This window comes from Cetorhinus maximus, chromosome 15 (genome assembly GCF_964194155.1).
Source record: "Cetorhinus maximus chromosome 15, sCetMax3.hap1.1, whole genome shotgun sequence".
Taxonomy (NCBI): Eukaryota; Metazoa; Chordata; class Chondrichthyes; order Lamniformes; family Cetorhinidae; genus Cetorhinus; species Cetorhinus maximus.
In genome coordinates this window covers 85,189,004-85,213,364 of record NC_135893.1, presented here as the reverse complement: position 1 = coordinate 85,213,364, position 24,361 = coordinate 85,189,004, and the positions used below count along the sequence as shown (strand labels likewise).

At 43.3% G+C, this 24,361-nt stretch overlaps 2 protein-coding genes across 6 annotated transcripts in view; both read right to left on the bottom strand.

The window, feature by feature from the left end:
• mettl9 (methyltransferase 9, His-X-His N1-histidine) overlaps window positions 1-2,267 on the bottom strand; it is a 38,461-nt gene extending 36,194 nt beyond the window's left edge. Inside the window, exon 1 of one of the 4 annotated variants that reach the window (XM_078558838.1) lies at window positions 2,184-2,267. In XM_078558838.1, the coding sequence (XP_078414964.1) occupies window positions 2,184-2,228 (45 nt within the window). In that variant the 5' untranslated portion in view covers window positions 2,229-2,267. Of the gene's footprint in view, window positions 1-1,746; window positions 2,135-2,183 lie in introns of those variants that run through there. The other 3 variants (XM_078558841.1, XM_078558840.1, XM_078558839.1) reach the window with 3 other exon arrangements.
• Window positions 2,268-11,669: 9,402 nt separating this feature from the next.
• mfsd13al (major facilitator superfamily domain containing 13a-like) lies at window positions 11,670-24,170 on the bottom strand. Of its 2 annotated transcripts, none has more exons than XM_078558837.1 (7): window positions 23,701-24,170; window positions 20,349-20,595; window positions 17,296-18,024; window positions 15,982-16,136; window positions 14,815-14,898; window positions 14,125-14,268; window positions 11,670-13,183 (listed from the first exon to the last, which is right to left on the bottom strand). In XM_078558837.1, the coding sequence occupies exons 2-7, from the start codon at window positions 20,502-20,504 to the stop codon at window positions 13,042-13,044; spliced, it is 1,410 nt and encodes a 469-aa protein (XP_078414963.1). In that variant the 5' UTR covers window positions 20,505-20,595; window positions 23,701-24,170; the 3' UTR covers window positions 11,670-13,041. The 2 variants fall into 2 exon arrangements, with proteins under 2 accessions (XP_078414963.1, XP_078414962.1); XM_078558836.1 differs by lacking the exon at window positions 23,701-24,170 and adding an exon at window positions 22,523-22,660.
• Window positions 24,171-24,361: the final 191 nt, after the last annotated feature.

The window sequence follows — 24,361 nt, the reverse complement described above, 5'->3', positions numbered from 1 at the left end:
ACTGGGAAACTTGTGCACCACCCCTATAGTTTATATAAAAATAGGTAAATAAAGAAACTGGAACATTAACAGGGAGAATCGGCCCATGTGAAAGGATGGAATTCAATGCTCTTTCTTCAAATGGAAAAGTTCATTGCTTCCCTGTACTCACTGTATTCTAGGCAAATTAAATAAATATGGCCATCTTGCAACTCTCACATTGTTAAAATCTTTCCCCTCCTTCCTCTTCCTGCCCCCACTGTCTCCCCTAATTTACTGAAGGGAGAGGGTTAAGCATCCACCTTCCCTCCCACCCCACCCCACCCCACCCCACCCCACCCTCCCCCAGTACATTACGTAGGGCTGTTTTTGTTTTTAAATTGTTTCAGGGATAAAATCAGGTTGGTATGAAAGAAATGGGCTGGATTTAAAAAGATCAGAGACTAGCCAAAAATAACATAGAAAGAGGAACAATTTATGAAATGCCTCTCAGGAAAGACAGCTGAAGTGCACTGACTGTTATTATGTGAGCAGCATAGCATCCATTTTTGCACAAAGCAAGGAAATGAGTCGTCGTAGGTCCACCTGAGAGGGTAGACAGGACCTCAGTCTCATCCAAACAGCGGTGCCTCCAACAAAGCAGCACACCCTCAGTCCTGATCCTCAGCACTGACCCTCTAACAGTGCGGCGCTCCCTCCGTACCGCCCCCCAGACGGCACGGTGATCCCTCCGTACCGCCCCCCAGACGGCACGGTGATCCCTCCGTACCGCCCCCCAGACGGCACGGCGATCCCTCCGTACCGTCCCCCAGACGGTGCGGCGATCCCTCCGTACCGTCCCCCAGACAGCGCAGTGCTCCCTCCATACCGACCCCCAGACAATGCAGCGCTCCCTCCGTACTGCTCCTCAGACAATGCGGCACTCCCTCCGTACTGCCCCTCAGACAATGCGGCACTCCCTCCGTACCGCCCCTCAGACAATGCAGCGCTCCCTCCGTACTGCCCCTCAGACAATGCGGCGCTCCCTCCGTACTGCCCCTCAGACAATGCAGCGCTCCCTCCATACTGCCCCTCAGACAATACAGCGCTCCCTCCATACTGCCCCTCAGACAATACAGCGCTCCCTCCGTACTGCCCCTCAGACAATGCAGCGCTCCCTCCGTACTGCCCCTCAGACAATGCAGCACTCCCTCTGTACTGCCCCTCAGACAATGCAGCACTCCCTCTGTACTGCCCCTCAGACAATGCAGCACTCCCTCCGTACTGCCCCTCAGACAATGCAGCGCTCCCTCCATACCGCCCCTCAGACAATGCGGCGCTCCTTCCGTACTGCCCCTCAGACAATGCAGCGCTCCCTCCATACCGCCCCTCAGACAATGCGGCGCTCCTTCCGTACTGCCCCTCAGACAATGCAGCACTCCCTCCGTACTACACACAATCAGCCTAGATTTTGCGCTCAAGTTTCTAGAGTGGAACTTGAACCCACAAGGTAACATTTGACTGAGCTCAGTGGGCTACCCACTGAACCAAGGCGGGTAGTTATTTTCAGTATCTCCATGAAAACAACGTGACAATCGAAGAGGGAGGGAAAGAATAAAGTGCGTCAAGAGATGCATTGCAACAAGGTTTTTACAAAGTAACGTAGATAAGTTCAGAAAAATTGTTTGCACGTCACTTCAGGAGGACGATCCCTTGAAATACCACAACGGCGTCTAAACTTTAAAAAAGAAAGACTCCCAACACAAACAAAAAATAGGAGTGATGCACCTGGAACTGGTCGCGTTCTTCGTCGCCCTGGTGCCTCATGTTGAGCAGCAATGAGCGGGACAGGGGGCTCCGCAGGTATTTGCTGCTCCACATTTTCCTCAGCTGTAAGAGTGCAACAAAGTAGCAGAGCAGGAGTGCCACGCGCGTCAGAGCCGTCCTGGGAATCCCGGGGGAACACCCCCCCCCCCCCCCCCTACCCCCCCTGCGGGGGTCCTGGGTTAACAGGGGGCAAACATTTTGCAAACAAGCGGGAAATGCAGCAGCCCGGTGGCAAGTCCAGCCAGCAGCTGCATTCAGTCTCCTCCCTCTCCCCCCCCGGCCCCGGCAATGGTGCAGTTCACCGTTAAATCCCAATTTCAATTCGCGTTTGTAAATCCAGCCCGAGAGTCTCACATTCCGCCCCTGCGCCGCCACCACCCAGGACCAGTTCACCGAACGCGCAGACTTCCTGTGTCCCAGAAATTTCCGTTCCCGGGCGGCATCGGCCACGTTCAATTTAAATGTAATTTCCTCTTCCTCCCTCTGCTGCTAGGCGACAGGAGGCGTTGGCTCGTTGCCCATAATCGCTCGGAGTCAATGAAACTCAAACTCGACTCCTGGATAACGTTTGTTTTCGACATGTTCGCTATTATAAATAGCAGAATGAAATGGTACAGAAGTGACCAACTCCTGGGGAAAAATGAGGGACACTTTGTCTTGGGGGGGGAGACTGTGGGGGTGGGGGTGATTGTGGATGCAGTGGGAGGAGGAGGGCAAGACCATGGGAGCTGGGTGTCTGGAGTCCAGACCTTGGAAGGGAAGGGTTATGTAGGGCGGTGCTGGCAAGACCATGGCAGAGGTGAGGGGACGAGACCGTGGGAGCAGGTTGGGGGGTGAGGAGGCAAGACCATGTTGAGGAGGTGAGACCTTGGGAGCAGGGGGTGTGAGGGGTCAAGAACTTGGGGAACAGAGGGGTGAGGGGGCAATTCCATGGGGGCAGGGGGGAGTGATAGGGCAAGACCGTGGGAACAGTGGGGTGGGGTGTTGAGAGGCAAGACCTTGGGAGAGGGTAGTACACATGTGCAGGTGCATGCTCAAAATAAGTTTTCAAGACACTTTCAGAAATGCAGGACAAATGGCATCCTGGCAGCAAAGACCCCAGGGCCGTGGGACATCGGCCCCAGTTACAGGATGGTCCCGTAAAATCTGGTGTGGCTGGTCACCTTCAGCCAATCGTGTTTCTGCTCGTTCTTTGAAAGAGCATTGAATTAGTTCTACTGTCCATAACTCTGCAAACTTTTCCTTTTTGAGTATACATCCAGTTCCGGTTTGAAAGTTGGTATTGATTCCGTTTCCATCACGCTTTCAGTCATCTTCCTTGTTCTTTAACCTGTTAAACAGAGTTATAACAGTACGGAAGGATGCCATTCAGCCCACCAAGCATATGCCAGCTCCCTCTAGGGCAATCCAGTCAGTCCCATTCCCTGTTCAATCCCCAGGAGAGAGCAGAGCTCTGCAAGTTTATTTCCCTCAAGTGCCCATCCAGTTTGCTTTTGAAATCATTAATTGTTTCTGCCTCCACTAGCTTCGTAGGCTAAGAGTTCCAGGGAGTTGCTGGGAAGAAAAGTTCTTCCTCACATCCCCCCGCATCTTTTGCACTAAACCTTAAATCTGTATCCCACAGTCTGTGTATGATCAGCTAATGGGAGCAACTTTTTTTTGTCTATCTTGTCTAAACCTGAATTAATCTTGTACACCTCTATCAAATCTCCTCTCAAACTCCTTTGCTCAAAGGAGAACCACTCCAGCTCTTTCAACCTAACCTTTCAGCCAAACTCCTTCATCAATAGTTTTAAAAAACCTTCAGCTCCAGTTATACCACTGAAATGAATGGAAATTTAAATGACAGTAAAATAGGATGCTGAAATTGTACAATAGGGCTGTATTGGAAAGGAGAGATGGGCACCCATCTCAGGTGTCACCCTGATGAAGCTATTGGGTAAGAGTGGGGCTGTGGTGTTAGTTTTAAATTGTTCTGGCAAAGAGCCAGCACAGATGTTGGACTGAATGACTTCCCTCATACAATTGAGTGCTTACAACTGTACAGAATACTCCAACATCAGACTTATGGTCTTGTACAAGTTCAACATCATCACTTTGCTTTCCTAGTCTTAGCAAATCAAGATATTTAGATGCAAATGTATGTTGGAATATTCTGATGGCATCTGAACTTTATTTTTAGGCCTTGTGAGACTTTTAACTCTGGAATAAGGAGTTAAGCTATTTTGAAAAGCAGGGGATTTCTCTTCACTGCCCTGATCACCATTCATCCCTTAACCAACATCAGTTAAAACAGAGGATCTGATCATGATCAAATCACTGTTTATGGGGTCTTGCTGTCTGTAAATTAGCTGCTACATTTCCCACATTACAACAGTGACTACATCTCAAAAGTACTTCAATTGACTTTAAAGCACTCTAGAATATCCTAATTCCTGAAAGACACCATATTATAGAAATGCAATATTTTCTTTCTAAAGCATGGGCACCTCTGAGAAATGGGAGATTCTTTGTAACAAATTGAGTGCAGTTCCATCTTACGGATGGACACTTTTGCAACATTGAAAAAAACACACATACACGTAATTTGTGGAAAACATATTTGCATAAACCATGGGTGCTGCAGTCAATACAGTCTCTCCTCAGTGTCCACTTTAATTCAGTAAGGAGCTAGAATCTGAGTGAGTGTAGGCATCCACTTCCTGCTCAAGATCTTAGACCATGGAGATAGCAAATCTCACAAAATAGGTAATGATGTCATCTTCCCCAATTAAACTGGGGATTCACGTTGAAGGTTTGTCATTGCGGAAATCACTGAGTGACTTTAAAAACAAAACCATTAAGCGATACTTAATTCTTGAAAGAATGGATACCATTTCCACGACACACTGATCACACTTGGCTGTCAGTTCATATTCCATCAATGATCTCCTTTCTGTTTGTAAAAGATTTGTTGGATTTCCACATCTGAAGTCTTCAGTCAGCACACACAGAATGTGGATGGTTACTCCTATATTGTGAGGGAATAAGACCTCACTCTGTGTTTCTTTTTAATAAAATATATAGACATATGCACATTCAAACTGGACAAATACCTAAAATGGGTGAATCTATGTCCGTGTGTGACCCCAAAGGAAATAAGCTACCTGGCAGTATCAGGGAAACTCGCACATCGTTATCCCTGAAAAGCTACTAACAACCCCCTGTGGGCTGCACAGACCAAATTCAAACAGAGCTATACAAATGCCATCTGCATTTCATAACCCAGGCTGGGCAACAGGAGTCTGCTTGTCAGCTAAGACAAAGAGCCCCACCACCTTCCTTTCAATTCTTAATGGTTGAGCCATTTAACAACCTTGGGGACCCAGACAAGGGGTATACATCCTTTGTCAATGACAGTGTGGAGAGATGCAAGTCGTGTTTCATGGGAATTTGGTTTGTGGAACCAGTAATATTGCCTTGCTGAACTGCAAAGTCTCAGTCTGCTTTTTTATCAACTGACTAGCAACCTCTCAGTCAAGGAGCTTTGGCCCAGGTTGGACACCTGGCTCCATTTATTCTGCTTCTGCTGGAAATTCTGTACCATAACCTACAAGACTGATTCATCTCTGCATGCCTATCTCATTGTGCGAAGTCAACACCACTGGAAAAATACATACATATGAACGTACAAATTAGGAGTAGGAGTAGGCCACTCGGCCCTTCAAGCCTGCTCTGCCATTTAATAAGACCATGGCTGATCTAATTGTAACCTCAAATCCACATTCCTGCCTACCCCCCAATAACCTTTCAACCACTTGCTTACCAAGAATCTATCTACCTCTGCCCTAAAACACTCTCAAAGACTCTGCTTCCACCACCTTTTGAGGAAGATAGTTCCAAATACTCACAACCCTCTGACAAAAACATTTTCCTCATCTCTGTCCTAAATGGGTGATCAATTATTTTTAAATAGTGGCCCCTAGTACTAGAATCTCTCACAAAAGGAAACATCCTCTCCACATCCCCTCAGGATCTTATAAGTTTCAATCACATTGCCTCTTACTCTTCTGAACTCTAGCGGATACAAGTCTAGCCTGTGCAACCCCCCTCATAAGACAACCCGCCCAATCCAGGTATTAGTTCAGACAACCCATTCATCGCGATGCTGTTTTCTCAACAATGGACCCCATCCCAGTGTGATGTCTCTGGATCTCAAGTTAATGTGCATGTGATAAGATCCATTTCTCCTTAGCTGTTGTCGATGTTTATTTGTGTGGTGGCTGTTGTCTAGGGCCATTTGCTGTGATGGTCTCCCAGTTTCTTTAATTGGACTGTCTGATGGCATCTGCTTTGTGTCTTTGAGATGATAATGTCCCAGCATCTTTACACAGGATTGATTTGGTTTCGGTATTGACATGTTTGAAGATTAACCCCTTATGGTACAGCCTGCCTCTGGGTTGAGGGTTGGCCTATTTTGCTTGATAAAGTCCAGGCGGAGGGGATTCCGATCCTACAGTGGTCTCAACTATGCCCTACCTTTGTATTCAATTGCCCTCACAATAACTGATGATATTTTATTAGCTTTCCTAATTACTTGCTGTGCATTAGAACACCCAGGTTCCTCAGCATCTCAGAGCTCTGCATTCTCTCCCCATTTCAATAATATGCTTTTTTATTGTTCCTGCCAAAATGGACAATTTCACATTTTCCCATATTATACTCCATTTGCCAGATCTTTGCCCACTCACTTAACCTATCTATATCCCTTTGTAGCCTTCTTGGTGACCTTACTATTCTACCTATCTTTGTCATCAGCAAATTTAGTTACCATACCTTTGATCCTTTCATCCAAGTAATTTATATAAATTGTAAAAAGTTGAGGCCCCAGCACTAATCCCTGTAACACACCACTTGTTACATCTTGCCAACCAGAAAAAGACCCATTTATGCCAACTCTGTTTCTTGTTAGCTAGTTATTCTTCTATTCATGCCAATATGTCACTCCCTACACCATGAGCTTTTATTTTTTGCAATAGCCTTTGATAAGGTGGCACCTTATCAAATGCCTTCTGGAAATCTAAATACATCCATCAGTTCCCCTTTATCCACAGCATAAAGAACTCCAATAAATTGGGTAAACATGATTTACCTTCAAAAAACCATGTTGTCCCTGCCTGATTATGCTGAATTTTTCCAAGTGCCCTGCTATAACATCTTTAATAATATCTTCTAACATTTTCCCTATGAAAGATGTTAAGCTAACTGGTCTGTAGTTTCCTGCTTTCTGTCTCCCTCCATTTTTGAATAAGGGAGTTATATTCGCTATTTCCCAATCTAATGGAACATTTCTGAATCTAGGGAACTTGGAAAATTAAAACCTATGCATCAACTATTTCACTAGCCACTTCTTTTAAGACCCTAGGATGAAGTCCATCAGGATCCGGGGACATGTCAGTCTGCAGCTCTAACAATTTGCTCAGTACCACTTCCCTGGTGATTGTAATTTTCCATGAATTCCTCCCTTCCTTCCATTTCCTGATTTACAGCTATTTCTGGGATGTTACCCATATCCTCTATAATGAAGACCAATGCAAAATACTGGTTCAATTCATCTGCCATCTCCTTATTTTCCATTATTAATTCCACAAATTCACTTTCTATAGGATCAACACTCACTTTAACCTTTTTCTTTTTAAAATATCTATAGAAACTCTTACTATCTGTCTTTATATTTTTAGCTAGCTTTCTCTCATACTCTAATTTTTTCTTCCTTATCAATCTTTTAGTCTTTTTTTATATTCTGTCACCCATCTTTGCATAATTATATGCTTTTCCTTTAAGTTTGTTCTATCTTTAATTTTTTTAGTTAACCACGATGGTGGGTCATCCCCTTGGAATTTTTCTTTCTTGTTGGAATGTATCTGTATATTCTGAAATATTCCCTTAAATGACTGCCACTAGATCTCTATTGATCTTAACCTAATTTGCCCATTCACTTCAGCTAGCTGTGCTTTCATGCCATCATAATTGCCCTTATTTAAGTTTAAAATACTAGTTTTGGACCCACTCTTCTCTCCCTCAAACTGAATGGAAAATTCAATCATATTATGATCATTGCTACCTAGGGGCACCTTCACTATGAGGCCATTAATTAATCCTATCTTGTTGCACAATACCAGGTCTAGTGTAGCCTGCTCTCTGGTTAGTGCCAGAACGTGCTATTCTAAGAAACTATCCTGAAAACATTCTATGAATTCCTCATCTAGGCTAGCTTTGCACATCTGATTTTCCCAGTCTATATGCAGATTAAAATCCCCAATGATTATCACCATACATTTTTGACAAGCTCCCATTATTTCTTCCTTTATATCCAGTCCTACCATATGGTTACTGTTAGGGGGCCTGCACCACTCCCACAAGTGATTTCTTGCCTTTATCATATTGCATCTCTGTCCAAACCGCTTCTACATCCTGGTTTCCTGAACTTAGGTCATCCATCTCTAATGTGCTAATATCACTATTAATTAAGAGCCACCCACCACCTCCTCACCCTGCCACCTTTTCCTAGCTTCCTGTCCTTCCTAAATGTCATGTACCCTTTAATGTTCAGGTCCCAATCTACGTCATCTGCAGCCATGTCTCTGTAATGGCTATCAGATTGTACTTATTTATTTCTATTTGCACTATCATTTCATCTGTTTTGTTTCGAATGCTATGTGCATTCAGATACAGACCCTTTAGTTTTGCTCTTTTATTATTTATGTAACCTCCAGCCTTCTCTGTTGTTTTACTACTAGATTTGTACTCCCTGTCCCTTCCTGTCAAGGTCTGTTTATCATTTCCCACATTAATACCTTTCTTGCTTTTCCTCTACTCTTTGGCTTACTACATCTTTCCACATTTGATCCCTTGCCCCTGCTGTTTAGTTTAAAACCATCTCTACTTCCCTAGTTATGCGGCTTGCTAGAACACTGGTCCCAGCACAGCTCAGGTGTAGACCATTTCAACGGTACAGCCCCACTTTCCCCAGTACTGGTGCCAGTGCCCCACAAATTGGAACCCACTTCTCCCATACCAGTCTTTGAGCCATGCATTCATCTAATTTTATGTACCCTATGCCAATTTACACACAGCTCAGGTAATAATCCAGAGGTTATTACTTTTGAGATTCTGCTTTTTAATTTAGTACCTAGTTCCTTATGCTCTCTAGCAGAACCTCCTTCCTCATCCTGCCTATGTCGTTGGTACCTACATGGACCACAATAACTGGATTCTCCCCCTTCCACTGTATGTTCCTCTCTAGCCCTGAGCAGATGTCCCAAACCCTGGCACCAAGCAGGCAACACAGCCTTCTGGACTCTTGCTCTTTGCTGAAGAGAGCAGTGTCAATCCTCTACACTATACTGTCCCTTACTACCACTACATTCCTTTTGGCTCCCACCACTTGCATGGTTTTCTGTACCACAGTACCATGGTCAGTTTGCTCATCCATCCTGCAGCTCCCACACTCATCCAAACAAGCTGAGAGAACCTTAAACCTATTGGACAATTGCAAAGGCTGAGGCTCCTGCACTCCTGCCCTTTGGGTCCCCTTACCTGCCTCACTCAGTCACACCCTCCTGTCCCTGACCAAATCAGAAGACCCTATTCTAAGTGGTGTGACTGCCTCCTGGTAACAAAGCATCCATATAACTTTCCCCTTCCCTCATGTGTCATAGTGTCTGCAGCTCAGCCTCCAGCTCAATGACTCTGAGCCAAAGCTGCTCGAGCCACAAAGAATTACTGCAGGCGTGTTTGTCCTGGATCACACTGGCACTCAGGAGCTCCCACATGCTGCAGCTTTGACACCACCTGTTCAGCCATCCTTAATATATTTTAATCAACTACTTAATTATATTATTCACTTATTTATTTTACTTTTTTATATGTTTTATTAAGGCTACTACCAGTTTGTATACTATTTTAAAGCTTAGGACTGAAATAGACCTTAACCACTTACCAGATACTCACCAAACAGCTAGCTCCTTACCCTGTGTTATAGCAAGAACCAATTCCTATAGGGTGAAAAAAGTAGAAAAAGCAAAAGGAATGGAACACCTCCTCACTGAACTCTCCCACTCACCAAACCCCCAGGTATGCACTCAGTCCCAAAGCTGTACTCATTTGCCTAAGAAGCACTAAAGAATTATACAGCATTGGTTTTCAACCCACTGACTCCCTTAAAGAAATATCTCATTTGCTTCTGGACTCTGGACCCACACGAGCCAATGTTTATTTTCTCTGTGGTCTCTGCACTATAAATCTTCCTTTTCTGTATACTTCTCTTTACTGTCTGAGCAAGGAGGCAACATTGCAACCCTCCTCCTGCATTTTGAGTGCGTGAAAATAAATGAACCCTTTGAGTTCATCCTATCTCGAGTTTGCTGTGGGGTTAACAACAGAAAATTGGAATGCACCAAAACCGAGGGATTGGGGAATATGCCACCACTTATAAAGAGGGAAACAAATCAAAACACCATTCTGCTAATGGATGGATGGTGGGAGGTGAAATTAGTGCTGTTTAAATTAACCGTGCTCCCCTCCTGTCCATAACAATTGCTACCGATGCAAGTGGCCATGAGCAACGCAGAATCTGCAGCAAACAGGCTGAAACACTGACCCCGTTTACACCAGTGTTTGTATTCCACACGAACCTCCTCCCAATCTAAATACTTCTTCCGACCATCACTATTGCTTTTCCTCTCCTGTAATGGTGTTGTAAATAGTGAAGAGGAAAGCCTTAGATTACGGGACGGTATAGATGGGCTGGTAAGATGGGCGGAGCAGTGGCAAATTGAATTTAATTCTAAGAAGTGTGAGGTGTTGCATTTTGGGAGGACTAACACAGCAAGGGAATGCACAATGAATGGTAGGATCCTAGGAAGTACAGAGGATCAGAGGGACCTTGGTACATGTCCATAGATCCCTGAAGGCAGCAGCACAGGTAGATAAGGTGGTCAAGAAGGCATATGGGATACTTGCCTTCTATTAGCCGAGGCATAGAATATAAGAGCAGGGAGGTTATATTGGAGCTGTATAAAATGCTAGTTAGGCCACAGCTGGAGTACTGTGTGCAGTTCTGGCTGTCATGCTATAGGAAGGATGTGATTGCACTGGAGAGGGTGCAGAGGAGATTCACCAGGATGTTGCCTGGGCTGGAGCGTTTCAGCTATGAAGAGAGAATGGATAGGCTAGGGTTGTTTTCCTTAGAGCAGAGAAGGCTGAGGGGGGACCTGATAGAGGTATACAAAATTATGAGGGGTAGATAGAAAGAAACTTTTCCCCTTAGTAGAGGTGTCAATAACCAGGGAGCATAGATTTAAGATAAGGGGCAGTAGGTTTAGAAGGATTTGAGGAAACATTTTTTCACCCAGATGGTGGTTGGAACCTGGAATACGCTGCTTGAAGGGGTGGTAGAGGCAGGAACCCTCACAACATTTAAGAAGTATTTAGATGAGCACTTGAAACGCCATAGCATACAGGGCTATGGGCCAAGTGCTGGAAAATGGGATTAGAATAGATAGGTGCTTGATGGCCGGCACAGACACGATGGGCTGAAGGGTCTGATTCTGTGCTGTATAACTCTATGACTATGTCTCTAAGTATATATGAATCGGTTCGAGAGCGCACCAATTGTGGCTTTAATTTCACTCTGTTTCGCTGAAGGCAAGCATTTTATTGTGGTGAATTGAGCAATGTTCTTAACTCAGTGACCCAGAATTGAACCTGGGATATCACAAGGTTAGAATCCCTCAGCTGTACAGCTGAAAGTCACATCACGTGTTCCCCCAATCTTTTTAACATAGAAATCTGTAGATTGGAATAATGTAAAATAACCAATGTAATAACCAACATGGACCACGTTTGGTGAACAAAGCAGTTTAATCACTACATTGTACTAAAATGGCTCAGAATGACAAATACAATTATCAAAAGAATGTATCCATTTTAACTTATTCTCAGTAGTATCAAAAACTCACTTTAGAGGTGCCGATAGGAATGATCATTCACCTGGCAATTCTAATCCAGGCCTGACCTGAAAGGACAGCCTCTTATCCTCAGCCATCTTTATTTTTTTTAAAACAACCATTCCTAGAAACAATTCTGGTCCATTTTGTGCAGTTTTACAAAATTATGACAGTTTTAAAAATACGTATATAATCAGTATGGAGTGTAATTTTTGCTAAAGATTTGACATCGGAAAGATTATGAAGATCCCTCAGCAAAGGCTGTATACGGCGCACATTAAAGATGGTATTACACATATTGAGCAGTACAGGAATACACATTTGGCACAACACAGGAATAGTGAATCAATGTGTCAAATCTGAATCTGGGGAGTGTCAGTAAAATTTTATTGGAGAAAAAGCAACTTTTCAAATCCAAATGAGGTGTAGAGGGGATCTGGACGAGAATCATATCAAAGCAATAATTCTATATCAAATCTTACAAGGCACATTGAATGACCAATCTTCAGTGTCACCTTCCTAGTTATATAAAGCACCTTCATTCAGAGGCCGAGTCCTTTATATGGTCACTCCCTAACTATTTATGCTTTTGTCAAGTGGGGCTCCAGTAAAAACATTGTACACTATGACAGTACTCTTCAATATGCAGAATACTCTCCATTTCCCTGAATGTGGCAACCGCAATAACACTTAAGGAGCCCAACATCATCCAGGACAAAGCAATCCACTTGTCTGAGTCCATCCACCAGCTCAAACATTCACTCTCATCAACACACAATGGCAGCAGTGTGTACTATCTACAAGGTGCATTGCAGCAAATTGCCAAGGCTTCTTCAACAGCACCTTCCAAACTAACATGTAGGACAAGGGTAGCAGACACATGGAAACACCATTGCCCCCAAGCTCAGCTCCAAGGCACACACCATCCCAGCTTGGACATTTATCACTGTTCCTTCATTGTTATTGGGGAGAAGTTCTGGAACTCCCTCCCTAACAGAACAGTGGGTGTACCTACACCACATGGACTGCAGAGTTCAGGAACACAGCTGACCACCACCTTCATGGGCAATTCAGGATGAACAGTAAATGCTGGCCTTGCCAGCAACATCCATACCCCATGAATGAAGAAGAAAGAAATTAAAAACATCCTATCACTTCTGGATCACAAAAGCACCTAATATTATGATCCCCAGTATGAAAGATTAACTCAAGGGCTTTAAGATCTTCATTTATCCCGCAATGGTTCCTCACAGCAGAGTGTTGGTCTTTAGGATTCTACGTATTTTGCAACGTCAGTGTGGCTATCCCGAATGGAATATGGGGTCCATGCCAGAATCTGCAGAACTGCAATGCATATTGGAGTCAGGCAGATCAGGTAAAACATGGCCCCGTGCAGATCCTGCAGAGCACTGCAAGGTAAAAGAACAAGGTCACTATTGAACTCTCAAACTAAATCAATAACTTGTATTTATACAGTGCCTTTAACATATGAAACATCCCATGGGGATAATCAGACAAAAACTGACACCAAGTCAAAAGAAAACAACTTTTAGATAGGTGACTAAAGGCTTTGTTGAAGCAGTGGGTTTTAAGGAGCAAGGACAAGGGCCAAGACAAGTGAAGGCATGGTCACCAATGATGGGATGAAGGAAGAGTGGGGGGATGGACAAGAGGCCAGAATTGGAGGAGGATAGAAATATCAAAAGTTACACAGATTGAAAGGGCAAGGTCAGAAGAATTTGAATACAAGGATGGAATTTTTTTATACCATTTTGCTTCCAGAATTGTTACTGAAAGAAATTGAGATAAAAAGCAGACTGAGGAAGTTAAACTGGTGAAAACTGTATGAGAGAGTAGAGATGAAATAATAGTGAGTTTGATAATAATGGATAAAAACAAAAAGCTAAAAGCTACTGCGGATGCTGGAAATCCAAAACAAAAACAGAATTACCTGGAAAAACTCAGCAGGTCTGGCAGCATCGGCGGAGAAGAAATCAGTTAACGTTTCGAGCCTTCATGGCCCTTCGGCAGAACTGAAGCAAGTTCTTCAGTTCTGCCGAAGGGCCATGAAGGCTCAAAAAGTTAACTGATTTCTTCTCCGCCGATGCTGCCAGACCTGCTGAGTTTTTCCAGGTAATTCTGTTTTTGATAATAATGGAGTTTGGAGGTAATTGCCTCAATTTGCTACCTGTTCATTCATTAAGCCAGAGGCCTGGTGCAATCTTGAAGAAACAAGGACCAAAAAAAACTGATATGTAAAAAGAATTGTGTTTTTAAAAGATGAGTCCAGAGATTAAAGCTTTTAGCAGTAACAATAGCAACTCGTTCTGTTGATCTTGTACATTCTTACCTCTGCTCTGAGTATGTAAAGTTGTCCTTCAGCTTTTCATAGTCAAACTGGTTAAGAATGCTCACTACCAGCATCGGAGCCAGTGACTGCGCTGGCTTAGTAAACAAAGCATTGGTACCAAATACCATGGAAGACAGTGGAAAACTAAGATGAAAGAGATAACAAAATTGATTCTATTAAACAAGCAAAATAAATTGTTAAAGGTCAATTATGGTCATACCTTGTGTCACTTTACTACATTAAATGTGCTACATAAAGGTAGGTGGTTGTTGTTGTTTGGGAGCATCACAGTTTCACCTGATCCTATTGTTTTCCAGTAACACTTTCAGCAGGAGTCACTGAACATTAAGGATGGTCTTTTCCATAGTCAACTACAGCACAATAAATGCAGTACAGTAGGCATTTAGTGTCAATACATTTCAATCAGATAATTTGAATTGAACTTTGATTTAAGACTCTGAATTATCCAATAATACAAATTAACAGCAGACTGTTGAAACCTGACCATCTAGTGTACAAAAACTTGTGGGATCTGAAACTTCCACAACTCCGAAATTCATTACAAGACAGAAATCCAGACACCAAATCTACTCAGGAAAATGCAAATATACTGGCGTTAATGTCAAACACTGGACAACTGTTACCATTTCCACTTAGAAAGTGAAACCAGTGAGCGAAGGCTAGCCTTACCTGCGTTTATAATTCCGAAAGTCTGCATCAACAATATCAGCCAGGGGCAGATTGAAGAGACTGAATGTGGCAGATACCATCACCCTAATAGAGAAAATGAGGATTAGATTAAAATATTCTTCTGAAAAATACTGCAGTCAGAACAAAGGGTGTCTCCCAAATGGAAATGCAATTGCCCGAAATCCTATCCTACTATATTTCGATGCTTTGCCTGTCTTAAAACAAGCATAATTCAATTTTTTAAATAATTATATAAGCAACATCACAGTCATGTACTTGAATACTTGAAATATAACCGAAAGGCACCATCTTCTCCTCGCTTAGCCCTCCCCCATCCACACCGGGCCACGGCTCCCCAGCCCTCATCCATGCCGGGCCACAGCTCCCCATGCCCCATTCACACTGGGTACAGTCTCCTATTCCCAAGCCCTTACTTGGAACTTTGCTTAAATAATCATTCACAGGTTCTTAGCGAAAGGAGCTCCAGTTTGAGCATCTAAAGCATTCTCCACAGCAATCCAGAAGGGCCCCATTGACCCAAGGGTACCAGACAGTAACCTAGAACGGGCCAGTCTCTGATCAAAAATAAAAATAAAAACAAAAACAAAAAACTGCGGATGCTGGAAATCCAAAACAAAAACAGAATTACCTGGAAAAACTCAGCAGGTCTGGCAGCATCGGCGGAGAAGAGTTGACGTTTCGAGTCCTCATGACCCTTCAACAGAACTGAGTAATATTAGGAGAGGGGTGAAATATAAGCTGGTTTAAGGAGGGGGGGGGGGAGGAGACACCCAGGGAGTCTCTCCTCCCACCCCTCATTAAACCAGCTTATATTTCACCCCTCTCCTAATATTACTCAGTTCTGTTGAAGGGTCATGAGGACTCGAAACGTCAACTCTTCTCCGCCGATGCTGCCAGACCTGCTGAGTTTTTCCAGTCTCTGATCAGCTTGCTATCTGGATTGGCTCCATCCCTGTACTTGCTCACAGTTACCAGAGTGAAACATTCCATTTCAGTTCTAACCACAATAAATTCTGAGCAGGAACAGTACAATGCTCACATTGAAGCAGAACTGAATCCACCCATCCCTATGCATGGTTCCATGGCATGAAGTGACAAATAAGGCAGATGAAATACACACACACAGATATAAAATTCATTACTTACATGTTTGCAACGAGGAAGATAGACAGCAGATAGTAATGACTAGGGCCCAATCCCAACATGATTGTTGCACTCAACAGTTCCGAGTAGAAGACAAACAGGATGATTTTGTAATAGCCAAACTTCCTCAACAATGATTGACTACTGAGAATTAAAAGCTGGGAGAAGAGAGAATGTGTCCAATAATTGGGATAGAGCAAATTGCAAAACAGCCGAATGTCCAGCTATTAATGGCATATAAGCAATATATACACACACAAAAATCCTGTCAAGTCTGGGATTACAAAACTATGTTTATATCAAACCCAAATAGCTATGTATATACATTTAACATTTATGTGCAAATTATATAATTAATAACTGTACTGGGGTGGGAAGAAGAGAATATAATAGCTTTTTATCTTTTTGTTTATTTCTCACCCCTCCCCAGGGTCCGAATATCCCCTTGTGGGGCCCGGTGTCAAATTTTGTTTCATAACACTCCTGTGAAACACCCTGGGATATTTTACCATATTAGAGGAGCTAAATAAATGCAAGCTGTTGTGCAGCACAGCTTCCCATTGCCACACTCTCACCTCAACCCACTAGTTCCAGGTGTACAAAAATTGAGGGAATAACAGGCAGGAAAGAGAGCAACAGTGTTAAAGAATTTTGGATTTCATTTGATGGTGGTCGATTTGGGTATATCAAGCACCTGGTCTGGTGCGGAGTTCACAGAGACCAGGAATATCTCCATCAAAAGATACTGTCATTGGGAACACAAGTTACCTCAGTTAGATTCAGGTTATGGAAGGAAAGAGAATATCCATTTTCCCACTCATGGTCATTAACATTCACCCAGTGATCAATGAGTGTAGCAGAACATGATCAGAGCCAACCAAAGCCCTCCTACTTCCCATGGATGAATTGCTTTCTAAAACCCAGGGGGTAATTTTACCCTAATTCACTGGGTGGAAACCTATGGGATCAGGTGGAATGCTGATTTTATGCTCCTGTTAATATTACTCATTGACTTCAATGGACAGCAAAGTCAGGCGGGGTGTAAATCCAACATTGCACTCATTCCCACAAGTTTCCCAATCATGGGTTTCTCATCTGGTGAGTTAGATTAAAACCTCTCCCCCACCTTACCCACCTCCTCAGAATCTCAAGAGGAGCAACCATTTGGATGCGTCAGTTCTACAAGTGCCAGACCCACACAACTGCATGAAACATCATCTTCAGGAGAAAGGGGCAAGGAGAGAAAATTGGAAGAGAGGGCAAGATGAAGAGAACATACACAAAAAACATTTTCTGTCGGAACTACTCTGGGATTACCTGGGGACAGATGAATCCAGCTCCATACATTATGCTCCTTACAAAAGCTGGAAGCAGGTACTGTGGAATCAGATGATCTGCAAATATCAGCATGAAATTGTTCAGGAATGCCAGGTAGAAAACCTGGAAAAAGTTCATGACAATGAAAAACAGGAAGTTCTTTTGCATTACAATTTGTTTGGTCAGGTAGAACACAGAAGTCCAAGAGAGATTGGGGACATTCTCCACCTTGTCCTTCTCCGGTCTCTCCACTTGCTCATACTGACTGAAACAGTATAGCCCGGTGTAGTACATGCATCCAAAGGCCAGCATGGCAACACAAAGGACAAATACCTGGAAGTTGAAAATATTTCCCATGTTATCTGAGATAAGGCCACAGAAAAGGACGCTTGAAGATCCGACCAAGGATGCCACTTGGTTGTATTTGATGAGCTGCAGTCGGTTCTCATGCTTGGTTGAGATCTCAGCAAAGAGCGCGCACTGTGCCAAGAGGACAAATGTCAACATCCCATCGTAGGCACAGAGAGCAATGACCAGCTGCAACCCACACAGCCAGTCACCTTCCTGGTAGTCACGCCATGGGAACCAGGGCAGAAGGAAGGCGATGGCATAAAACGGAGCACCATACAGTATGGAGAGACGCCGCTCGGCACAGCATGAAAACTTGGCATTATCTTGAAAGTAGCCAAAAAGTGGATCATTGAAAGCATTCCATAGCATGAAGACAACCTAAAAAAAAAAGTAAAATACTTTTCCAGCTACAAGTTATGATGATCTGGAAAGTGCTGCCTGAAAGGACAGTGGAGCAAATTAATTAATAACATTCAGAAAAGGAATTGGTTAAATGTTTGTAGGAAAGAAAATTTGCAGGAGTACAGCAAAAGGACAGTGGGGCAAATTGAATAGCTCTTTCAAAGAGCTGGCACATGCTGAAATGGCTTTTTATGATCATAGCACTGACCAGTGGTTCATAATGATGCATCAGATTATAATCCATCTGCCATTACGACAGTGTTTAAAAGTCTAGCCACTGAGTGTTAGTAGTCTCATCATCACTGAGGAGCCTTGGCTGATATCCACATACCCAACGTTTCAACAGTAGATGTTGAATAACTGGCCCAAGTGGTCAACCCATTCAACTACAACATGGGAATATTAAAACACAGCCATTCTGATTATAAACTGCGCCCTTCATAAAGTTTAGGTTTAAACAGTGTTTTGACCTGATGCAAAATTCCCAATTCCTTGGCTATGTGGGAAATTTGCAAACCTGCTCATAGCCCTTGCCAATGCCATTCTGGAGGCAAGTGCAAGAACATTAATATGACAGGGTGAACGACTCAATACTTTTCCCCCCCTTTGTGAACAGTCGTTCAGTAAATCTATCCGATTACATGACTTGGAAGGAACTTAGCACCTAGGAAATGGCTATCACAGACTGACAGGTAACAATGCTGGCAATAATTTTCAATACCTTCCTGGCCACAGGAGCGGTGCCAGAGGACTGGAGGACAGCCAATGTGGTACCGTTATTCTAGAAGGGAGGGAGGGATAAACCAGGGAACTACAGGCCAGTCAGTCTAACCTCAGTGGTGGAAAAACTATTGGAAGCAATTCTGAGGGACAGAATTAATCTACACTTGGAGAGGCAGGGATTAATCAAGGACAGTCAGCATGGTTTTGTTAAGGGGAGGTCAAGTCTGACCAATTTGATTGAATTTTTTGAAGAGGCGACCAGGTGTGTAGATGAGGGCAATGCATTTGACGTAGTCTACTTGGACTTCAGCAAGGCTTTTGATAAGGTCCTACATGGGAGACTGATAAAGAAGGTAAGAGCCCATGGAATCCAAGGCAATTTGGCAAATTGGATCCAGAATTGGCTGAGTGGCAGGAAGCAGAGGGTGATGGTTGAGGGGTGTTTTAGTGACTGGATGCCTGTGTCCAATGGGGTTCCACAGGGATCGGCGTTTGGTCCCTTGCTATTTGTGGTATATATAAATGATTTAGACTTGAATGTAGGAGGGCTGATCACTAAGTTCGCGGATGACACGAAAATTGGTGGGGTGGTAAATAGTGAGGAGGATAGCCTTAGATTACAGGAGGATATAGATGAGCTGGTCAGATGGGCTGATTAATAGCAAATGGAATTTAATCCAGATAAGTGTGAGGTGATGCACTTGGGCAGGACAAACGAGGCACGGGAATACACGATGAATGGTTGGACCCTGGGAAGTACCAAGGATCAGAGGGACTTTGGTGTACATGTCCACCGGTCCCTTAAGGTAGTGGGACAGGTAGATAAGGTGGTTAAGAAGGCATATGGGATACTTGCCTTTATTAGCCAAGGCATAGAATCTAAGAGCAGGGAGGTTATGCTGAAACTGTATAAAATGCTAGTTAGGCCACAGCTAGAGTATTGCGTACACTTCTGGAATCCACATTATAGAAAGGATGTGATTGCATTAGAGAGAGTGCAGAGGAGATTTACCAGGATGTTGCCTGGGCTGGAGAGTTATGAGGAGAGATTGGATAGACTGGAGTTATTTTCCCTGGAGCAGAGGAGATTGAGGGGGGGCATGATTGAGGTGTATAAAATTATGAGGGACATAGATAGGGTAGACAGGAAGGAACTTTTCCCCTTGGTGGAGGGATCAATAACCAGGGGGCATAGATTTAAGGTAAAGGGCAGGAGGTTTAGAGGGGATGTGGGGAAGAATTTTTTCACCCAGAGGGTGGTGGGAATCTGGAACTCTCTGCCTGAAAGGGTGGTAGAGGCAGAAACCCTCATAACATTTAAGAAGTATTTGGATGTGCACTTGCGGTGCCATGGCTTACGAGGCTATGGACCTAGTGCTGGAAAATGGGATTAGAACAGTTAGGTATTTGTTTGACCGGCGCAGACTCGATGGGCTGAAGGGCCTTTTTCTGTGTTGTAGATCTCTACGACTATGACTGTCAGAAGGTGCATTTGAATGTCAACAAACAGCATCACTGCAGTGCCTCAAACATGATACTTTTTAAAATGGAGACATGTCAGAAAACATAACACTCACTTGCGCCTGGTGGAACATTCCTTCAGAAATTCTGTATCGATTTAAAAAGAGCTTCACATAATAGAAGCTAAACAGGCTGTTCATTAAGCTAGATCCGAGTGTTGTCATGGAGTAGGCAAAAGCTTTCTGCTGAATCCCCAATGAAGTCAGCTTCATTTTCTTAGCTATAAGATTCACCAGCTGAGGTTGAAAATGTTTCCTGTCTGCACCTCCGCATCCACTTGTGTAAATATGAACCAAATCAGTTCTCGGGGGGAAAAAAAAAGATTTGAATTTATATAGTGCCTTTCACAACCACAGAACATCCCAAAGCACTTTACAGCCAATGAAGTAATTTTGAAGTGTAGTCGGAGTTGTAATGTAGGAAACATGGTAGACAATTTGTGCCACAACGAGCTCACACAAACAATGATTGCTAGTGACCATATCATCTGTTTTAGTGATATTGGTTGAGGAATAATTATTGGCTAGTACACTGGGGATAACTTGCTGCTCTTCTCCAAAATAGTGCCATGTGATTTTTTTATACATCTACCAGAGAGGCAGATAACATTTAATATTTCATCCAAAAGATGGCACCTCCAACAGTGCAGTATTCAATCTGTACTGTTCCAGAATGTCAGCCCTGGTTTTTGTGCTCGAGTCCTGAAATAGGATTTGAACCCACAACCTTGAGACTCAGAGGTAGGCACACTAACTGAACCATGGTTAACATGTTTCAGGGCCCTGAGAGAAGAATAAATTTACACTATCTTCTAATTTAGAAAACTTCGGATGTTAAAGCACACAAAAATCACAATGCTAATAAACCAGCCAGATTAGAATATACAAGTGATAAATCTTCACTATACACATTTAATGCATGGACATATTTTGATTCGCACAGTTCGTGTTTATAGCTTGATTATTTTTGCTCAAGATTCATGTAACCAATAAAAATAATTTAGCTTTTGTTCCACCAATAAATGAGAAGTCAAAATATACATGAGTGTTTTGGTAAAGTTCCCAAAAGTGAGTCGTTGGAAAATTGAAAAGGAAAATTGGAATCAAATATTGGAACCTTACTTCGGAGTTCAATTATTACAAGCTTTGAGCATCCAGGTTACTAGACTGATAAACCAGATCAGTCATCATTGTCATAATTGTTTATATTCTGTTTTCAATTACTTAAAAATATCAAATTGCGTCTTTGATCAAAAGATTCAATTGCCTTGTTTCCTTTATTTAATCAGGATTGTTGCTACATTGAGCAGAAAAAAAGTAGTGATCAATTCATGCTGACTCTACTGTACACTGGATAGATCTGGGAAGTGTCACTCAGTTTCCTGATATCAAAGTCTTGCTGGTCACAACACCTAAAGGTCAAAAAGCTGAGCATTGAAATATTAGGGGGGTTGTTTCAAAGGCTGTTGGTCAGTACAATCGTCCCATTATCACCACCCACTGCCCGAGGGACAAGGCCATAAAAGGTTTATGAAGCTGGAAACTGGCAAAAATTAACTTTACAGACAAAAAAAAAACTTTGTTCAGCAAGCTTAGAGATGCTTGCTTCATTCAGAGTGTAACTGACCCATTGCGGATTCTCTCTCCACACATTTTTGGTGCATTATATTTTAAAATTCTACTGTTTATTTGTAAATAAATATTAGTTACTTTAGTCTGTAAACCTCTGATCTAATTAGTAATAGTGAAATTGACAGTAGAATGCAAAGATAGAACCGAACTGTCAATGACAGAACAGAATGCAATGGTTGAGCAAAGGAAATCTAGAAGAAAAAAAATTACAAAGGAAAAACTCCCTCATTGCAGAACTTGAAACTGTAAAACAGCAGGAAGATTCTGTATTTGATACAGGACATAGGCTAGGACACCACCATTGGTTGCAGCATCTATGGACTGAATTAGAAAATTCAGTGCGATCAAATGCAATCAGCAAGAGGATCAAATTTAATTCATTTCATAACGGTAACACTCAAAAGCCAGGCTCACAACTGAAGATTGAGCATCTGCCCAGCAGAAGGGGATCCCAGCAAAGAGGATAGGGTCATAGATTGTTGGGGTGGGGTGGTTGGATGGGTGGGGGCACTAGTGGAGGGATTTTCTTGGAAAAATTGCACCACACCTTCAATATGCAATATTAGGACCCACCCTGCCTGTTGTGCAAATTTGTTCACCTCAGTGAAGTGCCCACTTGTCCAAGGCATTTTATGAAATAACAGCTCCAAGCACATTGTCTGCTGCCGGATGATTAATGATGCTGCCAGATTCTTCCACCATCCTGGCTGGAGGACAACTGAACCTATAGTGTACCTGATACAAGCAAAAACAATGTAGAGAGAGATTCTGAAATCACAAACATTAGTGAGATTTTAATAGATGTGGCTGATGGTTTTGAATTTGTTCACCACAAGTCCAGTTTCTCTTGGTTGGGAGTGAAACCATATTCCTTATGGTTGGCTGGAAATGGCCACTGTGGAGGAACCTTTCAAAGACATTGCATTTTTTGCATAGAAGATTAGCAGAGGGAGTTTGCTCAGAGCCCTGGTGAATATTTATCCCTCAAACAACTTCCTTTACTGTCACTGGATCAAAATACTGGAACTCCCTTCCTAACAAAACCGTAACTGTACCTAAATCATATGGACTGCAGCAGTTCAAGAAGGTGGCACACCACCGTCTTCTCAAGGGCAATTAGGGATGGGTAAATGCTGGCCAGTGTCACCCACATCCTGTGAAAGAATATTTTTTTAAAAATCACATTGCTGTTAATGGGATCTTTGTGCAAATTGGATGTTGGGTTTCCTGCATTGTAAGTGGCTACAAGCTGGCTGTAAAGTACTTTGCAATGTCCTGAGGTCATGAAATAAGCTGTACAATTACAAGCCTTTAAAACAATATCCATAATGCTGCTGCCTGAACTGCTCACCTGAGACACGCACTCTTCATAATTCCATTACATTTTGCAACTGAGACCTGATCTTATGTTTAACAACTAGATTAACCACCCCCCCCAAAATATCCTGCAATGCTAAAATTACTAAAATATGATCTCTTCGTCATCAGGAGACTATCATTTCAGACTGTGACTACCCTAAAGAGAGATGAAGGACATAGGCATGATGCTTATCATTGTTTTGGACTGTCCCTGCTCACTCTTTCATTGACATGCGAAATGAAGCAGAAAGCTCCCACACAGCAATAATGAGCAGATAATCTGTTTTAGTGATACGAAAGCAGTTGACAGTTTCCATCTCCACAGATGCTGCCAGACCCATACATACTTCCAACATTTTCTGTTTTAATGATGTTGGTTGAAAGATAAACATTGACCTGCAAACTGGCGAGAACTCACCCTCTCTGCGCCTAATAGTACCCTGTACATCCACCTGGGAGGCCAGACCGTAACTCAGTTTAATGTCTCATTCAAAAGGCAGCACCTCTGACAGTACGGCACTCCCTCAGTACTGCAGCAGGGTGCTAGCCTGGATTTTGTGGGACTTGAACCCACAACCTTCTGACTCAAGAGGCAACTATTCCGCCCACTGAGTTTTACGACTGACGCTTAATGGAAACGAGTGGGTCTAATTGAACAGCCCCTCAAAGAAGCAGCAAAGACACAATGATCTGAATGGCCTCCAGCCGTAAGATTCATCAGGAAAGAGATCACTCCTTCCTCGCTCCAGCCCAGAGTGTGGGCACTGAGCCCGGCTCCGTGTTACTATAACCAGTTGCCGATCAGTGAGGAAACATTGTTTCTCCTTACACAGCCGCCAACAGCAACAATGTCTCAGGCAGCAACTCCACTCCTTCCCCCGGCTCCCGAACGCGCGCGAAGACGGAGGCGGAAGCGCCACGCGTCACCCCGCCCAGCCCAGCTATTGGCGCTCTCCAATTGGCTACTCCGTGAACAGCACGTGGAGGTCATGGACCAATTAGATGGCGTAGTCGGGGCACGTTCAGGTACATTGCAGCACCTGTTTCTGATTCCGGGACCTGACGCTAAAGCAAATGAA